The 23,240-nt window shown below is 44.7% G+C and overlaps 1 protein-coding gene across 8 annotated transcripts in view; it reads left to right on the forward strand.

Annotated features, from left to right (window-relative positions):
• Positions 1-23,240, forward strand: part of LOC118402064 (catenin delta-2-like) — a 146,230-nt gene that overhangs the window by 117,844 nt on the left and 5,146 nt on the right. For 6 of the 8 annotated variants that reach the window (XM_052476918.1, XM_052476917.1, XM_052476920.1 and 3 more), the window contains 8 exons: positions 2,217-2,349; positions 6,824-7,037; positions 12,036-12,219; positions 16,326-16,443; positions 18,328-18,513; positions 19,666-19,854; positions 20,213-20,363; positions 22,218-22,449. In XM_052476918.1, coding sequence (XP_052332878.1) covers positions 2,217-2,349; positions 6,824-7,037; positions 12,036-12,219; positions 16,326-16,443; positions 18,328-18,513; positions 19,666-19,854; positions 20,213-20,363; positions 22,218-22,449 — 1,407 coding nt within the window. The remainder of the gene's footprint in view (positions 1-2,216; positions 2,350-6,823; positions 7,038-12,035; positions 12,220-16,325; positions 16,444-18,327; positions 18,514-19,665; positions 19,855-20,212; positions 20,364-22,217; positions 22,450-23,240) is intronic. The other 2 variants (XM_035799928.2, XM_052476923.1) reach the window with 1 other exon arrangement.

The raw sequence follows: 23,240 nt of genomic DNA on the forward strand, positions 1-23,240 counted from the left end.
CTCCAACAGATTCACAGATGATGCAATCTCTATTACACTCCACACTGCTCTTTCCCACCTGGACAAAAGGAACACCTATGTGAGAATGCTATTCATTGACTACAGCTCAGCGTTCAACACCATAGTGCCCTCAAAGGTCATCACTAAGCTAAGGACCCTGGGACTAGACACCTCCCTCTGCAACTGGATCCTGGACTTTCTGACGGGCCGCCCCCAGGTGGTAAGGGTAGGTAACAACACATTTGCCATGCTGATCCTCATTGGTGCGTGCTCAGTCCCCTCCTGTACTCCCTGTTCATTCATGACTGCACGGCCAAAACCATAATTAAATTTGCCGATGACACAACAGTACATGAGCCAGCCTATAGGGAGGAGGTCAGAGACCTGGCCGTGTGGTGCCAGGACAAAAACCTTGCCCTCAACATGATCAAGACAAAGGAGATGATTGTGGACTACAGGAAAAGGAGGACCGAGCACGCTCCCATTCTCATCGACGGGACTGCAGTAGAGCAGGTTGAGAGCTTCAAGTTCCTTGGTGTCCACATCACCAACAAACTAACATGGTCCAAGCACACCAAGACAGTCGTGAAGGGGGCACGACAAAACCTATTCCCCCTCAGGAGACTGAAAAGATTTGGCATGCGTCCTCAGATCCTCAAAAGGTTCTACAGCCGCACCATCGAGAGCATCCTGACTGGTTGCATCACTGCCTGGTATGGAAACTGCTCGGCCCCTTGATCCCAAGGCACTACAGAGGGTAGTGCAAACGACCCAGTTTATTATTTATTTTGATTTTGATTTAACCTTTATTTAACTAGGCAAGTCAAAGAACAAATTCTTATTTACAATGACGGCCTACCAAGAGGCAAAAGGCCTCCTGCGGGGACGGGGGCTGGGATTTAAAAAATATATATTTAAAAAAATAACAAATATAGGACAAAACACACATCATGGCAAGAGAGACAACACAACACTACATCAAGAGAGACCTAAGACAACAGCATAGCATGGCAGGAACACATTATAACACAGCATGGTAGCAACACAACATGACATCAACATGGTAGCAGCACAAAACATGGTATAAACATTATTGGGCACAAACAACAGCACAAAGGGCAAGAAGGTAGAGACAACAATACATCACACAAAGCAGCCATAACTGTCAGTAAGAGTGTCCATGATTGAGTCCAAGATTGAGGCCCCAGTACATCACTGTGGCCAAGCTTCCTGCCATCCAGGACCTCTATACCAGGCGGTGTCAGAAGAAGGCCTAAAAATTGTCAAAGACTCCAGCCACCCCAGTCATAGACTGTTCTCTCTGCTACCGCATGGCAAGCGGTACCAGAGCGCCAAGTCTAGGTCCAAGAGGCTTCTAAAACAGCTTCTACCCCCAAACCATAAGACTCTCCTGAACATCTAGTCAAGTTGCTACCCAGACTATTTGCAGTGCACCCCCCCCCCCTCTTTACATCACTGCTACTCTCTGTTGTCATCTATGCATGGTCACTTTAATAACTCTACCTACAGTACATGTACATACGACCTCAAATAACTGGTTTCCCCACACATTGACTCTGTATCGGTACCCCCCTGTATATAGTCTTGCTATTGTTATTTCACTGCTGCTCTTTAATTACTTGTTACTTTTATTTCTTATTCTTATCTGTATTTTTTTTTTCAACTGCGTTGTTGGTTAGGGGCTTGTAAGTAAGCATTTCACTGCAAGGTCTACACCTGTTGTATTTGGCACATGTGACTATTACAATTTGATTTGATTTGAACATACTGTAGTATTAAACATCAATATAGCTACACACAGTAAGCCAAACGCATGGCATTTAAAAGAAAGAGAGAACAGAGATGCCTAATGCAGAAATTGCATTATACCACAACACCATTTAGAGGAATTACCACCACAACTGCTATGTTAATCTACCATGAAGATGAAACAACACAAAGACATGCATACAGTAGTCATCTGAAAAGATAGGTTGAGGATTGCAGTATAATACACAATGAGTGATCGTTTTGTTTAGCACTGTATTTCTACGCTTGTGTCTGTCTCAAATGGCACCCTATTTCCTATATAGTGCACTACTTTTGACCAGAGCCCTATGAGGGCATGGAATAAGGTGCCATTTGGGACGCAGAAGCCTTTTACCCATCCAGTTCTGTTCTGTATTCATCCATGTGTTTCCCATGGTCCTCTGCAGGGAGTTTGGCTGGAGAGATCCAGAGCTGCCTGAGGTGATCCAGATGCTGCAGCACCAGTTCCCCTCGGTCCAGTCCAACGCTGCAGCCTACCTCCAACACCTGTGCTTCGGAGACAACAAGATCAAGTCTGAGGTAACCATGCACCGGTTGGGTCCGGATCCATACAGTTTCTACTTCTGTGTGCTAGCTGGGACACCTGCATCCACTGCTTATACATTATGAAATGTATAGCCCCCATGAAGTTGTAAAATCAGTGGCTAACATATCAGTGGGAGGGCCCTGGGCAGCTGGGGCCTGCTTCAGTTGAAACCTATGAAACATAGAAAAGTATGCCTCTGCTCTGTTCAGTACATTATCTAAAGTTTATACCTTTTGTGAAGCCTTTTGCGAGAATAATTCATAGTTCACCATTCTAGCTCAAGATAAATTCCAGGTGCTAGAATTGTGAATTCTACTCACATTAGTGGATAGATAGTATTGCCTACTCTTGCCTCACTTGATTTGCCTCACCTGTATGCAGGGATGTTGGATAGCTTGTAGTGTGCGTGATATGTGGGGACATTGGCTGGGTGAGGTGGAGGGATGGTGAGATGGGGAGAGGTTGAGATGGAAGGATGGGGAGATGGAGGGATGGTGAGATGGGGAGAGGTTGAGATGGAAGGATGGGGAGATGGAGGGATGGTGAGATGGGGAGAGGTTGAGATGGAAGGATGGGGAGATGGAGGGATGCCAGGAATGGGAGATGGCAGGATGGGGAGTCGGAGGGATGGGAAGATGGAGTGATGGTAAGATGGAGGGATGCCAGGAATGGGAGATGGAGGGGTTCAGATGGAAGGATGGGGAGATGGAGGGATGCCAGGAATGGGAGATGGAGGGATGGGGAGATGGGGAGAGGTTGAGATGGAAGGATGGGGAGATGGAGGGATGCCAGGAATGGGAGGTGGAGGGATGGTGAGATGGGGAGGGGTTGAGATGGAAGGATGGGGAGATGGAGGGATGCCAGGAATGGGAGATAGAGGGATGGGGAGTCGGAGGGATGGGGAGATGGAGGGATGCCAGGAATGGGAGATGGAGGGATGGGAAGATGGAGGGATGCCAGGAATGGGAGATGGAGGGATGGGGAGTCGGAGGGATGGGGAGATGGAGGGATGCCAGGAATGGGATATGGAGGGATGGGGAGTCGGAGGGATGGGAAGATGGAGGGATGGGAAGATGGAGGGATGGGGAGTCGGAGGGATGGGGAGATGGAGGGATGGGAAGATGGAGGGATGGGAAGATGGAGGGATGGGGAGTCGGAGGGATGGGAAGATGGAGGGATGGAAAGATGGAAAGATGGAGGGATGGGGAGTCAGAGGGATGGGGAGATGGAGGGATGGGAAGATGGAGGGATGGGGAGTCAGAGGGATAAGTTGCAGGTCAGATGCCCTCTGGGAAGGATTGGAAGAAAGTCATTAGGTCAGCTGATGGCTTCCCCTGGAACACTGCTGATGCTCATCCCATTGCCTCTCTCAGACTATGAGATACATCACACAGGCAACATGGGCAGACCCACACACACATATCTGTGATTGCACACATACACACCCCATAGGCATGCACACACACAGGCACACCCACACACTATGTATAGTACTGAGTACTGCAAGGCAATCCACGTTAGCTGTGTGTGTCATGATGGTGCCTTCTCGCCTAGCGGTTGTAACATCTGCTTCCAACTCACATTCTCAAACACGTAGATCCCCCTGAACGCAGCTCACTCTCCAGATCCCAATCACCTGAATTCTAATCACCTGATCACACATAGGTATGTCATTATCACACACTATGTAGTTCAGTTCTTTGCACCCTGTCACTGTGAGGTATTGTTTGTTTTGTGACACACTTCTTTCGGAGCGATGTTATTCGCGTGATTTACTCCTCCTGTGTATGATAGCTTTTGCCTGCCCCACTAACGGCGCCTTTTGCCTGTTCCCTGCCTGTACTTTAGCCTATCGGATTTCCTGTTATCTACCTATTGCCTGATCTCCCGGACGACGTTACTAGCCTTTTCCCTGCCTGTACTGTTGCCTTTTTGGACCCCTTGTGTATGACCTTCTGCCTGCCCTGGACCCAGCTACCTGCCTCCTCCTGTGGTCCTTTACAATAAACACCTGCTGCGCCCTGCGCTTGAAATCAGCTCTCTGTCTCCCCTCGTATTCTTTACAACGGTATCTTGGTTATTTTTGGACCAGGAGGCTGTGTGAAGGGAATGACGACTAACTGGGTGCTTTATTTTGATAACAACAGAGCGAGGGAGATGAGTCTAGTAAGTGTTTTCATAAACAGTAGGGAATATACATACAGTTGAAGTCGGAAGTTTACATACACCTTAGCCAAATACATTTAAACTCAGCTTTTCACAATTCCTGCCATTTAATTTAATTAATTTAAAAAAGTCCCTGTTTTAGGACATTTAGGATCACCACTTTATTTTAAGAATGTGAAAAGTCAGAATAATAGTAGAGAATGATTTATTTAATATTTTATTTATTTCATCACATTCCTAGTGGGTCAGAAGTTTACATACACTCAATTAGTATTTGGTAGCATTGCCTTTAAATTGTTTAACTTGGGTCAAACGTTTCGGGTAGCAACCCACTAGCTTCCCACAATAAGTTGGGTGAATTTTGGCCCATTCCTCCTGACAGAGCTTTGGAAGTATGCTTGTGGTCATTGTCCATTTGGAAGACCCATTTGCGACCAAGCTTTAACTTCCTGACTGATGTCTTCAGATGTTGCTTCAATATATCCACATCATTTTTCTACCTCATGATGCCATCTGTTTTGTGAAGTGCACCAGTCCCTCCTGCAGCAAAGCACCCCCACAACATGATGCTGCCACTCCCGTGCTTCACGGTTGGGATGGTGTTCTTCGGCTTGCAGGCCTCCCCATTTTTCCTCCAAACATAACGATGGCCAAACAGTTCTATTTTGTTTCATCCGACCAGAGGACATTTCTCAAAAAAGTACGATCTCTGTCCCCATCTTTGTTCCCATGCAGTTGCAAACCGTAGTCTGGCTTTTTTGTGGGGATTTTATTTGGAGCAGTGGCTTCTTCCTTGCTGAGCGGCCTTTCAGGTTATGTCAGCATCTTCACAGGGTCCTTTGCTGTTGTTCTGGGATTGATTTGCAGTCTTCGCAACAAAGTACATTCATCTCTAGGAGACAGAATGCGTCTCTTCCTGAGCGGTATGACGGCTGCGTGGTCCCATGGTGTATATACTTGCGTACTATTGTTGGTACAGATGAACGTGGTATCTTCAGGCGTTTGGAATTTCACCCAAGAATGAACCAGACTTGTGGAGGTCTATAATTATTTTTCTGAGGTCTTGGCTGATTTCTTTTGATTTTCCCATGATGTCAAGCAAAGAGGCACTGAGTTTGAAGGTAGGCCTTGAAATACATCCACAGGTACACGTCCAATTGACTCAAATTATGTCACTTAGCCTATCAGAAGCTTCTAAAGCCATGACATCATTTTCTGTAATTTTCCAAGCTGTTTAAAGGCACAGTCAACTGAATGTATGTAAACTTCTGACCCACTGGAATTGTGATACAATGAATTATAAGTGAAATAATCTGTCTGTAAACAATTGTTGGGAAAATGACACTATAGTTTGTTAACAAGAAATGTGTGGAGTGGTAGAAAAAGGACTTTTGATGACTCCAACCTAAGCGTATGTAAACTTCAATTGTATAACCTCAGTGTATGTAATCTTCCGACTTCAACTGTACGTACAGCATGTACTGAATAATGATAGCATGTAGCCTGCAATCTAGTGAGCCAGTGTCTATCGCCTTTGCCAACACCTCTTTGTTTGTGCTTTGACTGATTATGAGTCAGCCATAAAATGGCACGTGTAGTGTAATAACAGAAGCCATGATGGGGTAAACCTTGTCACTAAATGAATTGTCAGTAAATTGAAGCAGAGCACCCAGATGAACAGGGTCTCTGATTTTTAATCATGTTTCTCCTCAGTGTTTAATGGAAGTTGAGAGGTACAGAAACAGCAGCAATGCTGATCCATTCTGTTGGACCTGGCAGCACACATCTGCTGTTGGCACCAGTCCTCTTGTGTGTGTGTGTCTCTCTCTCTCTCTCTCTCTCTCACACACACACACACACACACACACACACACACACACACACACACACACACACACACACACACACACACACACACACACACACACACACACACACACACACACACACACACACACACACACACACACACACACACACACTGCCAGGTCATCCTGTCACTCTGTCACTAATATGGCAGAACACTGTGACAGTGTGTCCTGGGCCTTTCTGTCTGTGTGCAGCCACGTGTTTGACATGACTCTAGTTTATTGAAGAATAGTATTTATATAGGGACGCCTTTAGGGATATTGTTGTCAATGCTGAAAACTATGACTAACAATGACTTTTGCTGTAGACAATTGAAAAGTAAAGAACAGTAGCTACACTAGTGCATGTATATTTGTACTGCTCTTGCTCTATCTTTTCATTTTGATCCAGTGGATCCACTTACATCCTTCCTCTCCCTGTTCCTCTCACCAGATCCGGAGACAAGGAGGGATCCAGCTGCTGGTGGATCTGCTAGACCACAGGATGACCGACGTGCACCGCAGCGCCTGTGGAGCTCTGAGGAACCTGGTGTACGGCAAGGCCAACGATGACAACAAGATCGCCCTGAAGAACTGTGGGGGGATCCCAGCCCTGGTCCGTCTGCTGAGGAAGACCACAGACATGGAGATTAGGGAGTTGCTCACAGGTAAACAGAGTTTGTTGACAAGATATAACATAGAGAGACATAACATAGCCTTGCTATATGACATTATAAAAAGTATTTAAAACAAGTTATAAAGGATTATACCTGGATGCGTATGGGCGTGTTATCTAATGTTTAACTGTCACTGTTACTGGGGGCTGGAGAACTACGGTAGGCTATAAGAGGCAAAGAATCCCTAAGGGACGTGTCACATCAGCATCCATAGTAGTGGCTCATCAATATAAGTCAGCTAGTTAAACACTGAATTTGAAAACACGAATATCCACAAATGACATGACTGGATAGAAAATGAGTGATGACATACAGTGCCTTGCGAAAGCATTCGGCCCCCTTGAACTTTGCGACCTTTTGCCACATTTCAGGCTTCAAACATAAAGATATAAAACTGTATTTTTTTGTGAAGAATCAACAACAAGTGGGACACAATCATGAAGTGGAACGACATTTATTGGATATTTCAAACTTTTTTAACAAATCATAAACTGAAAAATTGGGCGTGCAAAATTATTCAGCCCCCTTAAGTTAATACTTTGTAGCTCCACCTTTTGCTGCGATTACAGCTGTAAGTCGCTTGGGGTATGTCTCTATCAGTTTTGCACATCGAGAGACTGACATTTTTTCCCATTCCTCTTTGCAAAACAGCTCGAGCTCAGTGAGGTTGGATGGAGAGCATTTGTGAACAGCAGTTTTCAGTTCTTTCTACAGATTATTGATTGGATTCAGGTCTGGACTTTGACTTGGCCATTCTAACACCTGGATATGTTTATTTTTGAACCATTCCATTGTAGATTTAGCTTTATGTTTTGGATCATTGTCTTGTTGGAAGACAAATCTCAGTCCCAGTCTCAGGTCTTTGCAGACTCCATCAGGTTTTCTTCCAGAATGGTCCTGTATTTGGCTCCATCCATCTTCCCATCAATTTTAACCATCTTCCCTGTCCCTGCTGAAGAAAAGCAGACCCAAACCATGATGCTTCCACCACCATGTTTGACAGTGGGGATGGTGTGTTCAGGGTGTTGCTTTTACACCAAACATAACATTTTGCATTGTTGCCAAAAAGTTCAATTTTGGTTTCATCTGACCAGAGCACCTTCTTCCACATGTTTGGTGTGTCTCCCAGGTGGCTTGTGGCAAACTTTAAATGACACTTTTTATGGATATCTTTAAGAAATGTCTTTCTTCTTGCCACTCTTCCATAAAGGCCAGATTTGTGCAATATACGACTGATTGTTGTCCTATGGACAGAGTCTCCCACCTCAGCTGTAGATCTCTGCAGTTCATCCAGAGTGATCATGGGCCTCTTGGCTGCATCTCTGATCAGTCTTCTCCTTGTATGAGCTGAAAGTTTAGAGGGACGGCCAGGTCTTGGTAGATTTGCAGTGGTCTGATACTCCTTCCATTTCAATATTATCGCTTGCACAGTGCTCCTTGGGATGTTTAAAGCTTGGGAAATATTTTTGTATCCAAATCCAGCTTTAAACTTCACAACAGTATCTCGGACCTGCCTGGTGTGTTCCTTGTTCTTCATGATGCTCTCTGCGCTTTTAACGGACCTCTGAGACTATCACAGTGCAGGTGCATTTATACGGAGACTTGATTACACACAGGTGGATTGTATTTATCATCATTAGTCATTTAGGTCAACATTGGATCATTCAGAGATCCTCACTGAACTTCTGGAGAGAGTTTGCTGCACTGAAAGTAAAGTGGCTGAATAATTTTGCACGCCCAATTTTTCAGTTTTTGATTTGTTAAAAAAGTTTGAAATATCCAATAAATGTTGTTCCACTTCATGATTGTGTCCCACTTGTTGTTGATTCTTCACAAAAAAATACAGTTTTATATCTTTATGTTTGAAGCCTGAAATGTGGCAAAAGGTCGCAAAGTTCAAGGGGGCCGAATACTTTCGCAAGGCACTGTACAATATGATGTGAAACTTCATTGGGGTGTGGCACCACAGATATCTATTAAATGACGATGTTCTAAAAGTCAACATTGCCAAAAGGCAATAAGAAGTCAGAGGTTAAATCCCCTAGTCATGTTTAGAGAGAGCATGCTGCTGCATCCTTTTATGATGTATTTTGTAGAGAGGTTTTTAAAACAGGAAATGCTTATGGAAATATATGATTTGTGCTGATACTGTTTTAACGGAGATTACCATATAAATTAGAAAACAATTCAACGCTTGGAACACAGTCCCTCCTGTCACAAATTAATCAGGCTGCAGAAAACCTTTCCCGGCCCAGAGGAATTCTGCCTCTTCACATCTTCTCTTCTGGCTGTTTAAATCAGTCACAGTGGCCGCCTGAGCTTCCTCTCCCCTTCCTGTGACTGGGCATGGATTAACGGGACCATTTACCAGTCTCTCTCTGTCTCCTAGCCTTCCCTGAGCTTCCTCTCCCCTTCCTGTGACTGGGCATGGATTAACGGGACCATTTACCAGTCTCTCTCTGTCTCCTAGCCTTCCCTGAGCTTCCTCTCCCTTCCCGTGACTGGGCATGGATTAACGGGACCATTTACCAGTCTCTCTCTGTCTCCTAGCCTTCCCTGAGCCTTCCCCGTGTCACCAACTGGCAAGGGTTGTGCCCTTCTTAGGCATGCGGTGGCAGCGGTGGTTTATGACATCACAGTTAGCCAAACAAGGTTGTTGTTTCCCCCGCTGCTCTAAGAAGCCCCACTTGCATGTAGAGTAGCCAAAGACGATTATTCAGAAAAATACAACTATTTTTAACGGCAAATTTTCTAATCTAGTGGAGGGATGGAGGGATAGGAGTTATCGGAGTAGGTTCATTTAAAAGTAGTAGTTGGAGGAGAATGGTAGAAATGTACAGCCATCTACAAACATAGATGTACAGACATCTATCTATATGTCTTATCCCATCAGACCTGGGATGTAGTTTATTTCTTCACATTTGTTTCGGTACCACAGTGACTCATTGTAAAGAGTGGCTGATTTGACCTGATTTGATTGGAATGTCATCTGCACTGAATCACTGTCGGCTCACGACATAGCGGCTGCCTCACTTGAACCACATAAAAACGTCATGCTCCTAAAATGCCATTTCTGTCACCTTGACAACCTGCACAGTGCCCTCAACTTCCACTACCCCCCATAGAGATAATTTAGTTCTGCAGACGACCTGCTTTCTCCCCACGAAATGATGCTCTCGCACCCCCCGCCTCCCTGATGATGTAAGGCTGAGGCAATTAACCTCTTTCCTCTATCCAGCGAAATAAAACATCCATCTTTTCTTCCCCACTGGAACAAGATGATGTTATAGGCGGTTATTATCGGCCGAGCCCAACGCCGCCACCACTATAGGCAGCAGCTCTTTCATTTAAAAAAAACACAGAAATGTTGTGCGCTGCCCCGAGCGCGGTAAAGTAATGCTCTCTGCAAGATTACTGTCTCCGCTAATTATGAGCCACGCAGCTAGTTATTTAGAGCAGAGCAGACCACAAGGAAAACATCCCAACGTGGCTGATAAGACTAAAGTAGATCTATGTAATTACATTGTTGTTGTGAGAGGAACGGGTGAAGAGTGACTGACGGCCTCACCACTGGTAATTGCAATCATAAATGCTACGGCTACGGTGTCCTAGGAGGGACATGATGTGGTGAAGGTCAACAAGAATTGTAATGTGTTGGGCCAGCTGTCAAGGTCATTACAATCAGTGCTCTGAGTGTGTGTGTGTGTGTGTGTGTGTGTGTGTGTGTGTGTGTGTGTGTGTGTGTGTGTGTGTGTGTGTGTGTGTGTGTGTGTGTGTGTGTGTGTGTGTGTGTGTGTGTGTGTGTGTGTGTGTGTGTGTGTGTGTGTCTGTGTGTGTGTGCCCTCTGGTTTGATTGTTGATGTGATTTATTAGGATCCCCATTAGCCGACGCCGGTGGCGACAGCTAGTCTTACTGGGGTCTGACACAAGAACTAAAAATACATTACAGAACAAAAGAGTTTACAATCTACATACATTTAAAAACATGAACATGTAGTATATGTGTGTGTGTGTGCATCTATCAGTTACACGTACATGTCAGTACATGTCAGTACACACAACAAGTAGGTCACATGGGCGAGAGGCTTTGTGCCGTGAGGTGTTGCTTTATTTATTTATATATATATATATATTTTTTTTAATGGCTTATGAATGGTTGTAGAGTGAAGGACCCTCTCCTCCTTCCTCTTCTTCCTCTGTCCTCTTGTAGATAACCGGCCAGCTCTTGTGCTGTGTGTGTATCTCGATCTTTGGCTGACAGCTTCTGCTCACTTCTTAACACCATCCATGGCAGAGTCACCATGTTCCGACCACATCCTACTGAAAGCAATTTATAGTGACACACGAGTCGGTTGTCTTTTTAAGTCATATGTAAATTGGGATGGTATACTATCTGTGGACACGTATTGCCCCTGTTCAGTGTTTAGTAAAGCACCCCAGCTTGAGGAGGAAGACTGAAGTCGTAGTCAGTGTGGTTAAAGAGAGAGGAGAGCCCAGCTGCAGAGAGAGAGAGCGCTTCCTCCCTCTGTCTCTTTGTGGTTTACTCATACAGGCTGTGCCAAAGCCGCTGGCTTTGAATGTAATTGGTAGGTGAGAGAAAATTCCTTCATTTTTTTAGGTTGGCTGGTTTGCACATTAAATTACTGGGAAAAATAGATAAATCTATGAAGCCCCAGGTGCCCAGTTTATTGCACAATCACGTCAACCTCTCACTAATTCAAAAATAGGGTTGAAATATGCTGTTTTGTGACAAGTTATTAAACAGTTATAGAGCCTTACAGTTTTCCATTTTCTTTTTAATGTTTTGAACAGTTTTGGTCCAACATGATCCTTATTTTAATTTCAGAGGAAGTATATTCAACTTTTGTTCCCCCCAAAAAATCCAACAATATATCACCATTCCCTTCCCGGGATCTCTACAGCTGACCATTCTCCCACGTTAAATCACTGTTCGTCAACGTCCTGTCCTATCTGATGTTCTCTGTTCAGGTGTGCTGTGGAACCTGTCGTCGTGTGATGCCCTGAAGATGCCCATTATCCAGGATGCCCTGGCCGTGCTGACCAACGCTGTCATCATCCCCCACTCGGGCTGGGACACCTCGCCCCATCAGGAGGACCGCAAACTGCACCTGCACTCTTCCCAGGTTCTCCGCAACGCCACCGGCTGCCTCAGGTCAGTACTGTTACTGGACCCTCGGGTCAATCAATCAAATGTATTTAATCAAGTTTGCTAGCTTTTTACATCAGCAGTAGTCACAAAGTTCTTTACATTTACCCAGCCAAGACCCCAAAGAGCAAGCAAAGCAGAAGTGACAGCACAGTGGCAGGGTTAGAGGTTAAAAGTCACAAGTCATGACAGTGTATGTCAACCTGAGGTTACATGCACTGGGTTGTAAAGGTGTCTTCTGGAGACTATTCCTCTTCTTGGTGTAGCTTTCACTCAGAGCGGTCGGCTTCTTTCAGGTGAATGTCTCCCTGCTTTGTCCCTGCCTGGCTTTCCTGCACCCAGTTCCTTTGTGTTGGTGATGCAGGATGTAACACATTGCTCTTTCAAACAGAGTATACTCATGAAGCTTTGTACGTATTGTGAGTATTGACTTGACGAATGAGGGTTATTGATGAAGGAAGTTTTATCACAGACAGTGAATGCCACAAGTGTCAGACTGATTATGGGAGCCCATGTAACATGCTTCTTCCCCATAATTACCTTCACTATGAGGGATGTTGTGCGAAAACGCCATGTCAGCACTCTGCGAGGCTTAAAACTGTCTGCTCTGCTCCCTGCAGGATTCCATTAAAGCATTCTATAATTCTGGAATATTGTCAAAGACTTTCTGATTATAGCGCTGGCACCGGAAGAATATTGGCTATGTGTCAAGTGTTTCTCCTCTTTTATATCTGGGCCCTCGTCTCCTACGTACCAGCAAGAGAAGCATCTGTGAAGAGGGAGAATAATGAGATCTTAGCTAATACATTGCTTGTCTGTTAATTTTGGGTTTATTCATTCTACCTCCAGTGCATTACCCTCTCTGTGCAATATGTCACCGCTTCTCTTTAGTGGTATTATCTGCTAATAGTTGAAACCATTACTATGCCCACACATTACCTTGTCAAAGCAGGAAGTGATTAATGAAAGGGAGGTGGACTTTTGTGGGCACGCCCCCCAGTTCCCATTGGCCATCAGACAGGTAGTTCTCTGCAGCACATCCAATCAGCGCTGCAGCAGCGTGGAGTGGGAGGAAGCCCACTGTAAGTGAAATGTGCTGAGTCTTAATGCCTGCCTGTCAGGTATGAATGACTGTACATTAAATCCCTGAGCTCAGCAGGCTAATTCATCTGTTTCATCAGTCGTTAAGGAACAACAGAACAGGAGCTTTGATTGAATATGTAATGTGCAGGACTAAGATAGATCGCCACCTGCCGCCTCATCACACACCTGTCCCTCATCCTGTGACACTCACGCTGGCTGTCTTCAGAACAGAATCACCATGGCTAACAGCGAACGCAGCACGCTAGCTGACTGACATTCTTCACAGGGTGCCTCTCTGCCAGGGATCAGCTGGTGTCTAACGGGAGGAAGAGTGTCAAAAGGACCATAGCCCACCTTGACAGCAAGAGAATATACTAATTATCACTATCGATCAGATTCACAATAAAGTCAACAAGCCCTTAACGTTAGATTGTCAATGCACAATAGAGTCAACAAGCCTATTGAAGATGCTCCATGTTTCCTTGTTTGTATCACCCCGGGGTGGTCAGTGGGCAGTGACTGCTGTGTTTTAGGAACTACCTGATAATGCACCCTGTCTCTATCTAACCAGAGCCCGTCTCTCACTTATACAGTCAAGTCACTCATCACTGACCTAGAAAGAGCACCTCCAGAACAGATACTGATCCGGTAGATTGATCCATGGTCTGCTTTGTTTATCAGGCCCATTACACAGTTCTGGAGGTGCTGACGGAGTCACAAACAGGCCATCCATACTGACCTACCAAGCAAAAGAGCCCTAGCTGCTCATAGTGTGGAACTGAGAAAAATGGTTTTATAGTTTTTAAATTGTCCAGCGAAATGAGTTGTAGGCAGATCACTAGAGGTGTGGTTATCTGTTGTCTTAACATGAGGCAGTTTTTTATTCATATTAACGCTGACTTCTGACATGACCTATGACCCTAGATGGCAGTTAGTGCCTTCTTGCTTGGTACACCCACTGGAATACATTGTGATTTTTAAAATTTTATACACACAACTTGTGTTCATAAATGTATTTGTATGTGGCTGTCAGTGTCATATAGTTTGATACTTGTATCAGCAAAGGACAATAAATAATGCCAAGGTAAACCGTAGACACTGCAGCCCAAAGATCAGTGAAACCAAGGTAAAAGGCAGTAACTGATGTGAGTGATGGCAGTTACTGCTTTTGTCCCTGGTTTCACTGCAACTCTTTTCAGTTACTGCAAACATGAGCCCAATTTTCTCAACACAGTGGAGGCAGGATATTTGTCCACATGATAAGAATGTATTTAATGTATCAAAAATGTCAGTAACTAATTTTGACCAAATGTGCAGTTACTGCTCTTTTTCTTGGTATGGCAGAATAATCTCCCTATCAATTAGGCCAAACCTCTAACAGGAGACACAGATAGGCCATGTTGTCCATACAAAGGCCTGTTATAAGACCAGGCTGGCTGCACCATTACAGACTTTTAATGACCTGACATTCAAAGGGCAGCGGAGAGGAGACAGGATGTAGTGCACTATACCCTACAGTCAGCTGCATACCACCCTGCATCCCACTGCTGGTTTGCTTCTGAAGCTAAGCGGGGTTGGTCCTGGATGGGAGACCACAGGAGGCACCCTTTCCTCTGGTCTAAAAACAAATATCCAAATGCCCCAGGGCAGTGATTGGGGACATTGCCCTGTGTAGGGTTGCCGTCTTTCAGGTGGGACGTTAAACAGGTGTCCTGACTCTCTGTGTTCGCTAAAGATCTCATGGCACTTATTGTAAGAGTAGGTGTGTTAACCCTGGTGTCCTGGCTAAATTCCCAATCTTGCCCTCAAACCATCACGGTCACCTAATCATCCCCAGTTTACAAATGGCTTGTTCATCCCCTGTAACTATTACCCAGGTTGTTGCTGTAAATGAGAATGTGTTCTCAGTCAACTTACCTGGTAAAATAAGAGTTAAATAAAAATAAACTCTGAGTGTCCAAAACATTAGGAAATCTTGCTAATATTTCCCTTTTGCCCTCAGAACAGACTCAATTCGTCGGGGCATGGACTCTACAAGGTGTCGAAAGCGTTCCACAGGGATGCTGGCCCATGATGACTCCATTGTTTCCCACAGTTGTGTCAAGTTGGATGGATGTCCTTTGGGTGGTGGACCATTCTTGATACACACAGGAAACTGTTGAGTGTGAAAAACCCAGTGTAGTGTTGCAGGTTTTAACACACTCAAACCGGTGCGTCTGGCACCTACTACCATACCCCTTTCAAAGGCACCTACTACCATACCCCTTTCAAAGGCCCCTACTACCATACCCCTTTCAAAGGCACTTAAATATTTTGTCTTGCCCATTCACCCTCTGAAATGGCACGCATACACAAAATGCTTAAAAATCCTTCTTTAACCCATCTCCTCCCCTTCATCTACACTGATTAAAGTGGATTTAACAGGTGACATTGATTAGGGGATACCTAGTCAGTTGTACAACTGAATGCATTCAACTGAAACAAGTCTTTGGCATTTAACCCAACCCCTCTGAATCAGAGAGGTGCAGGGGCTGCCTTAATCGACATACATGGCACCCGGGGAACAGTGGGTTAAATGCCTTGCTCAGGGCAGAATGATAGATTTTTACCTTGTCAGCTCGAGGATTCAATCCAGCAACCTTTTGGTTACTGGCCCAATGCCCCTGCCTACCAGGCTACCTGCCGGGATCATAGCTTTTACCTGGATTCATCTGGTCAGTCTATGTCATTGAAAGAGCAAGTTTTCCTAATGTTTTGTTCACTCAGTGTATAGGGAATAGGGTGCCATTTGGGATGCACCCAGAGTGGGTACTTGATGGGCCAGGCTTGTCATGGTGTCAAACTATACATCTTTAACATTATTTAGTTATCCTATATTCAACCGACTATGATGGCAAGCACTGAAGAAGTACAATATTTAGTCCTGAAATTCAACTGAAAAATCATGATGATGGTTAACTACAATATGACTGTACAATATGACAGTGATACAATGCTGAAGAGAAATGTCTGACTGGCTGTTGTTGCAGGAATGTGAGCTCTGCGGGGGAGGAGGCTCGCAGGAGGATGAGGGAGTGCGAGGGCCTTACCGACGCTCTGCTCTACGTGATCCAGACCGCCTTGGGCAGCAGCGAGATCGATAGCAAGGTTTGACTTTGTGTTCCTCTCATCTCCTTTCATAAAGCAGACCCTTTAACATGACGCTGAGGGAATCATAGACAGGGGCTGCCCATCATTACAGCACACACACACACGAACGTCCCATGTTGTGGATCTGGATCAGTGTGTTGTCAAGGTTGCCTCCCTGGCTCTCTCCACCTCATCATCCCCTGTAAATGGCCTTCTTTATTCATGATTTAGCTGCTCAACACCTATCCTGTCCTTGCTGGTGCTCTGCATGGAGAGATAGGGGGCGCTGACTTCCTGGTATTGGTGATGATCTACAGTACAGTGCAGTCAGGCTAGACGCTAGACGCTAGCACAGATCATCAACAGCTCTGATTACACTGGTCATTTCCCAAAAGCTCATACCAGATGTCCAATTTCCTGCGAATGAATGCCTCAAAGTCTATGGAGCTAGTGTTTTTATCCTGCTTTGAAATCCATTATTTAGTATAATTGAAACAAAGCCTATGTATATTATGTTAAGATTTGATCCTCTATAAGTACTAGTCAGTGTTCAACTATTGGAAGGATTCAATCACAGGTCATGCATGGAGAAATTGACACACTGTCAATGTCAGACAATGTGGTTCAAGTTCACCTGTTTATGGCTTGTAGAAGACCTTGTGAATCTGAGAGAAAATGGACTAAGTACTAGGTACATATGTAACAGTATAGCTTCGGTCCCTCTCCTCGCCCCGAATCAGGGACCCTCTGCACACGTAGACCACAGCCACCCTACCCATCGCTCCACAAAAGCCTCGGCCCTTGCAGAGCAAGGGAAACAACTACTTCAAGATCTCAGAGCGAGTGATGTCACCGATTGAAACACTATTAGCGCGCACCAACGCTAACTAGCTAGCCATTTCACACCGGTTACACATACAGTACATGATAACCTCGAGCGATGCGCAGCCCATCTACATTTTTCTGATGTTAAGCAGTAACCATGACAAACTGTTCTTCCCTGTTGAAATGCCTTCCATATCTGTCCTCTCTACCACACTCATAACTATGTGCAGTAGGTTATGGTACCGTAAAGCTCCTCCGATTGTACCTCAACATACGTGCTCTAAATGAGTGCCCTATTTTGTTTGATTTCCGAGGGCCTTTGTTATGTCTGGACTGCTTTCTGCCAACCAGTTTGAAGGCGATCTGGCAGCCCTAATCCCACTAAAAATGCTTTACAAGATCAGAGTCCCCCACTATGGTGTTGAATGCCTCACTGCTTACTACAATGGGATTGTCACTACAGTACTGCTCTGGCCTGGATCCAGCACAGCAATCTAACGAGTACAAGGAGTTAGTCATTCATCTGAAAGAGATGCACCTGACTTTACTGTACCAATTGCATTTAACAGACTGGTCAATTAATGTTCCAATTGAATTGCCTTTCTAGACTGGATAAAGAGCCATACTTTAATTCTGTTAATTGTTCCATTGAAGGGTTGGCATCTGCTCTATTTCGCTGTGGAAGATGTCATGAAATAATAGACTGTCAACAGTGTAACATACAGTAGGCAATGTTTAGTAACAAGGCCTGTGTGTGTTGTATCAAATGCAGTCATGGTCTATTGCATTGCATGCTCTGTCTATTTGAAGGCAACTCATGCATTTGCCCCAGTTTATAGCATCCCTAAAACATCCTGTCCGCTCACATTGGAGGAAATAAAGTCACAACTTTACTTTGTTCGCTACATGGCCGACAAGCAAAGCATCTCATGGCACTCCTCAAATTGAAATACTGCTCTCTATTTATCTTCCTCTCTCTCTTTCTGTCTCTCTCTCTCTCTCTGTTCGTCTCCCCCTCTCTCCTTTCACCCACTCCTTCACTTCATCTCTCATCATCTCCCTCTTTTGTCCTTGCAGACCATTGAAAACTGTGTGTGCATTTTGAGGAACCTCTCGTATCGACTAGCTGCAGAGACATCTCAGGGACAGCAGATAGGCACGGATGAGCTTGACGGATTGCTTTGTGGCGATGCCAACGGCAAGGATTCTGAGAGCTCAGGTTGCTGGGGGAAGAAGAAGAAGAAAAAGAAGGCCCATGATCAGGTGGGCTCATCTCCTTTCTATCCTCTCCTCTCTACATCTCAACTGCAGCTGTTAGCAATTAGCCAGCGTGTTAGAGCAGTGGTGCTGGAAGCTGGCTAGGGAGGGGGGTCTATCTTATGGGTAATTACTCATTTACTGGGTTTAGTTCTGAAAGAGGGGCTTGAAGAGAATGCCACAGCCCGCCTGTTGTTCAACCTTCCTAAGATCATCCCGCTCCTCCGCACAGTCCACTGGCTTCCAGTCGAAGCTTGTAGTATCATCTTCAAGACCCTGGTGCTTGCCTACGGAGCAGCAAGGGGAACTGCCCCTCCTTACCTTCCGGCTATGTTCAAACCCCACATCCCAACCCGAGCACTCTGTTCCGCCACCTCTGGTCTCTTGGCCCTTCTACCAGTACAGGAAGTCAGCTCCCACTCAGCCTAGTCAAAGCTCTTATTTGCCCTGGCACACCAATGGTGGAACAAGCTTTTCCCTAAAGTCAAAAGTCCCTGCCCATCTTCCGAAAACGTCTGAAACCTTTGAAGAGTATATATCTTCAGTATCTCTATCTCACGGCACCCCTGACACACCCTTCATTAAAATAAATGGCATTAGCCTTTCCTTCTAGCACTGGCTTTGCTGAGGGAAAATGCACTTTTGTAGATATGTTGTCTCACCTATCTTAAGAAGAATGCACTAATTGTAAGTCACTCTGGATAAGAGTGTCTGCTGAATAACATAAATATAATGTGAAGAGGAGAGATTTGTCATGGTTTTCTCTGCCATGTCTGGGACAATAACCAGGCAAAAGCCAAGATGTGATTATCATCTGAGTTGGATTATGCTATTAACTGTACAACTCATCTACTCTGGCATACATTAGATGCTCATGTGGTTGGCTTGGTGGTGATGATTTTGTATGTGAGATATGCCCCAGAGATTTTAACTAACTACTTCATTCTTAATTATATTTATCCTATAAGTTCATATTTCAAAAAGCAATTCACTTGTCACTCAAGTCTCAACCATATTCAATGTTTCCACCTTTTCACTGTTTTGTGATAACTAAGCAATTTTCAGTGGCACTAAGTAGTTTTGCCAAACAGTTTGATGTCCCGTATTATGTCTGTAGTATTGGCCAGTAGTAACATTCCACCATCCTGTGTCACCCAGTGGGATGGTGTGGGGCCCTTCCCGGACTCTGCTGACCCGCCCAAAGGCATTCAGATGCTGTGGCACCCCACCATTGTCAAACCCTACCTCACTCTCCTGTCGGAGTGCTCCAACCCGGACACCCTGGAGGGGGCGGCTGGCGCCCTGCAGAACCTGGCTGCAGGCAGCTGGAAGGTACAGCACAGTACAGTAAGCTATGGTCTCCCTCCTTAGAGCTGCTCAACGGCAGTCATTTAACTGTTCACACTGTCATGTAAATTAACTTCCTGAACCAGAGAGCTAATTGGTGACTGTTAACTCACTGCATTAGTCAAGAAAGCTGGAGCACTACAGTAAGCTGTGGCCTCCTCAGAGCTGTCCAACTGCCGTTGTCAAGATGCCATAACTCTTACAGATAGATATGGTCTAAGTCATTGGTCTGTTCCCTTATTGTAATGTTAGTTAAGAAAGAGATACCAGATCCTATAAGATAGTCATCCGACTCTGACTGATAGCATAGAACATAAACATGTGTGAATCAGACCTCTCTGTCTCCACTCCCCTCCAGTGGTCTGTGTATATCCGTGCGGCGGTGAGGAAAGAGAAGGGTCTGCCCATCCTGGTGGAGCTGCTGAGGATTGACAACGACAGGGTGGTGTGTGCCGTGGCCACAGCTTTAAGAAACATGGCCTTAGACGTCAGAAACAAAGACCTCATCGGTTAGTTCGGCTGTCAGTTATTGAGTATTTTCGAAAATATTCAAATGTTTTTTTTTCTCTGTGTGTGTTTGCTGTGTGTTTGGTGCACGCGTATGTGTGTGTGTGTGTGTGTGCGCGCTCGTGAGTGCGCGTGTGTGCATATGCTAATATCCATGCACTTCTCTGCAGCCAGCTATACAAGCATCTTTCTCTGCTGAGATGAGTGTGCAGAGCTCTCTTTGTGGACTGTGTTCACATGGTTGAAATTCTCCTCATAACAGCACTAAAAGACTATTGATCTCTCTGATAAACTTGGTTTTCTGTTGGAACTTCCATCTCCATAGCAACTGCTCTTGCCGTCTCAGGCTGGTGCTCTGTGTTAAGTAGACGTGTGCATCATGTCGTAGAGCCGCAGGCCTTCAGCCGTCCTACTCTGTGGATAGAGTAACCCACAAGTATCTGTTTACATGCTTAAGTCATGTTAAACCAATGTTATGTCTGGCTATATATGACACATCTAAGAACTTTGTAAAGCAATGACGGGGTATACTTGGTGGGATTTTTACTGTAGTTTTAATAGCTTTAGTTTAGAAGAGTATTTTATTGAGGGATGCTTCTTTAAAATAATTATCATATTGCATTTTTTTCTGACGTCATAGCTGCTAAAATGGGCATATTATATTTGAATATCATGGAATGTGCTCCAAAGGATTGTCTGTTTCTTTGTTTATCTACATTACACACATCTGTTGTAGTTGCTAATGCTTTTACTATGAATCGCAGCATAGTGACTGTGCCCTGGCAGGACTAGACCGTCCCTGTCGTTCCCATTCCCAGGCCTGTTCTTTAAAACAGCTGCAAATGTAGTGTCCTCAGGCCTACAGTCTTGTAGGAGTGCTGAGCGGGGTCTTAAAAAAGACCCATTGACCAGACAATGTATTAAAGCCTCATCATATAGCTGTGAATGTCAGGCAGGGAGATTGAGGCCGTATTGTGAATTATTAAAAGCACCGTCCTCTGAATTTCTTCTCTCTCTCTCTCTCCTGCCTTTCGCATATGCTGATACCCATCGTTCCTTCCACTCTCTCTCTCTCTCTCTCTTATTCTATCCTTCTCTCTATTCCTATCTAGTCTTTTCTAGTCTTTTATGATCTCTTGTCTGTGACTAAAACCCCATAGGTGTACTGTACTACTGTAAATGCTGAAACATCATTATTATCGACATTTACATTTACATTTAAGTCATTTAGCAGACGCTCTTATCCAGAGCGACTTACAAATTGGTGCATTGACCTTATGACATCGACAGTATATCCAATGTTTTTAGAGCACTGTCTTTTTAAAATGATTCAAGTGAGATGCCTCAGTGTCAAGTGCAGTATTTATGGTTCTCCTGTCAAGTCAAGAGGGCCACTTTAGCTCAGTCATTCAGTGCTCATTGGGGACGTAGCCTCTATAGGACAAGGGGCTTGTGCACATCTCTGATCTTGAAGGCTCTCCTGCCGAGTGTCCATAGAGTGGTGACAAGGTTAGACAAGGGGTCATAGACCAGCCAGTAAGCCACTACTGTTTGATTACAGCAGTCATATCATGTGAAGTTTAGTAAATACTGCGTGTCTTTATCCGTTTCTGATATCTTGACCATTTGTTACCCTTTCCCCTATATTGCTGTTGTGACTTGCAAAGTATTTTGGTCACAAACAGAACATTGCTTTTTGGAGAGCATGTTTGCCATATTTATTTCAAATCAAATCAAAGAATATTGTTTTTCTGCACCCATGGTTTTCATAATCTCTTTCCTAAATGGTAGCACATAGATTTAAATGTTCATGTACAGTAGAACTTAACCATGAGGTCTCTTTCTCTCCACAACAGGCAAGTACGCAATGAGAGACTTGGTCCACCGTTTGCCCGGGGGCAACAACAACAACAGCAGTGGTGGGACTGCTGCCGGTGCTATTGGGAAGACCATGTCAGACGACACCATCACGGCTATATGCTGTGCCCTGCACGAGGTCATCACTAAGAACATGGAGAACACCAAGGCTCTGCGTGACGCTGGAGGCATCGAGAAACTCATCGGTATCGCCAGGAGCAAAGGAGACAAGTAGGTGTCCAGAAGTCATACTTTGTTCACTCTCATCTTCTAACCTGGAACCAAATGCTGCATGCGTGCTGGCCAGCTACTTTATATAACATGTTATCCCACTGTCAAGACAGACTTTGTTCACCCTAACCTTCAACCCTAATGTAAATTAATGTAACTGCTGATCGGGCATAGTTTCCCTCTGAATGTATTTTAGTAGATGTTTTTCTGATGTTTTCCCTATAACTCACCAGTGTAAAGACATGCCTTTTAAATGTAGCTAATTGTGGGTTTTCTGTTTTGGGATTTTATGAAAACAGTTCTCCCTTAGGACCTTTTAGTTTGCAATTAGCAAGGTAATTGGGTATTGTAATTGGCTATCTCTCCTCATAGTCCTGTGATGCACTTACTCAACGTTGCCAAGGATTAGGGACTCTGGACAACTGTAAGAATGCATTGCCCCATTGAGAAGAAATTACAAAACACTCTTTGAGTCTTGAGAGAAGAGAAGTGTTGCTATACAGTATCTGCAGTGCTATGATGTAATAACTTGATGATTATTCCATATCTCTGGTGTGAATTGAATCACCTGTTGCGCTGACATTTGTGGCTTGTGGAGTTGCTGTGCTGAGATAGAGGAGAGGATGGGTGCTGTGTGAGAGAGAGGGGCCTCTGATGCAAAACTCATTGGATTTTGTCTCTGCTAATTGCGTTTATCCATTCCAATTTTTCTTGTTTTTTTTATTGCAAGAATGACTATGGTGCTGAAGTGCAGAATGACCTTGTTTCCATTTAATGTTGGCTTAGATTTT

Source organism: Oncorhynchus keta, chromosome 23, assembly GCF_023373465.1.
Source record: "Oncorhynchus keta strain PuntledgeMale-10-30-2019 chromosome 23, Oket_V2, whole genome shotgun sequence".
Taxonomy (NCBI): domain Eukaryota; kingdom Metazoa; phylum Chordata; class Actinopteri; order Salmoniformes; family Salmonidae; genus Oncorhynchus; species Oncorhynchus keta.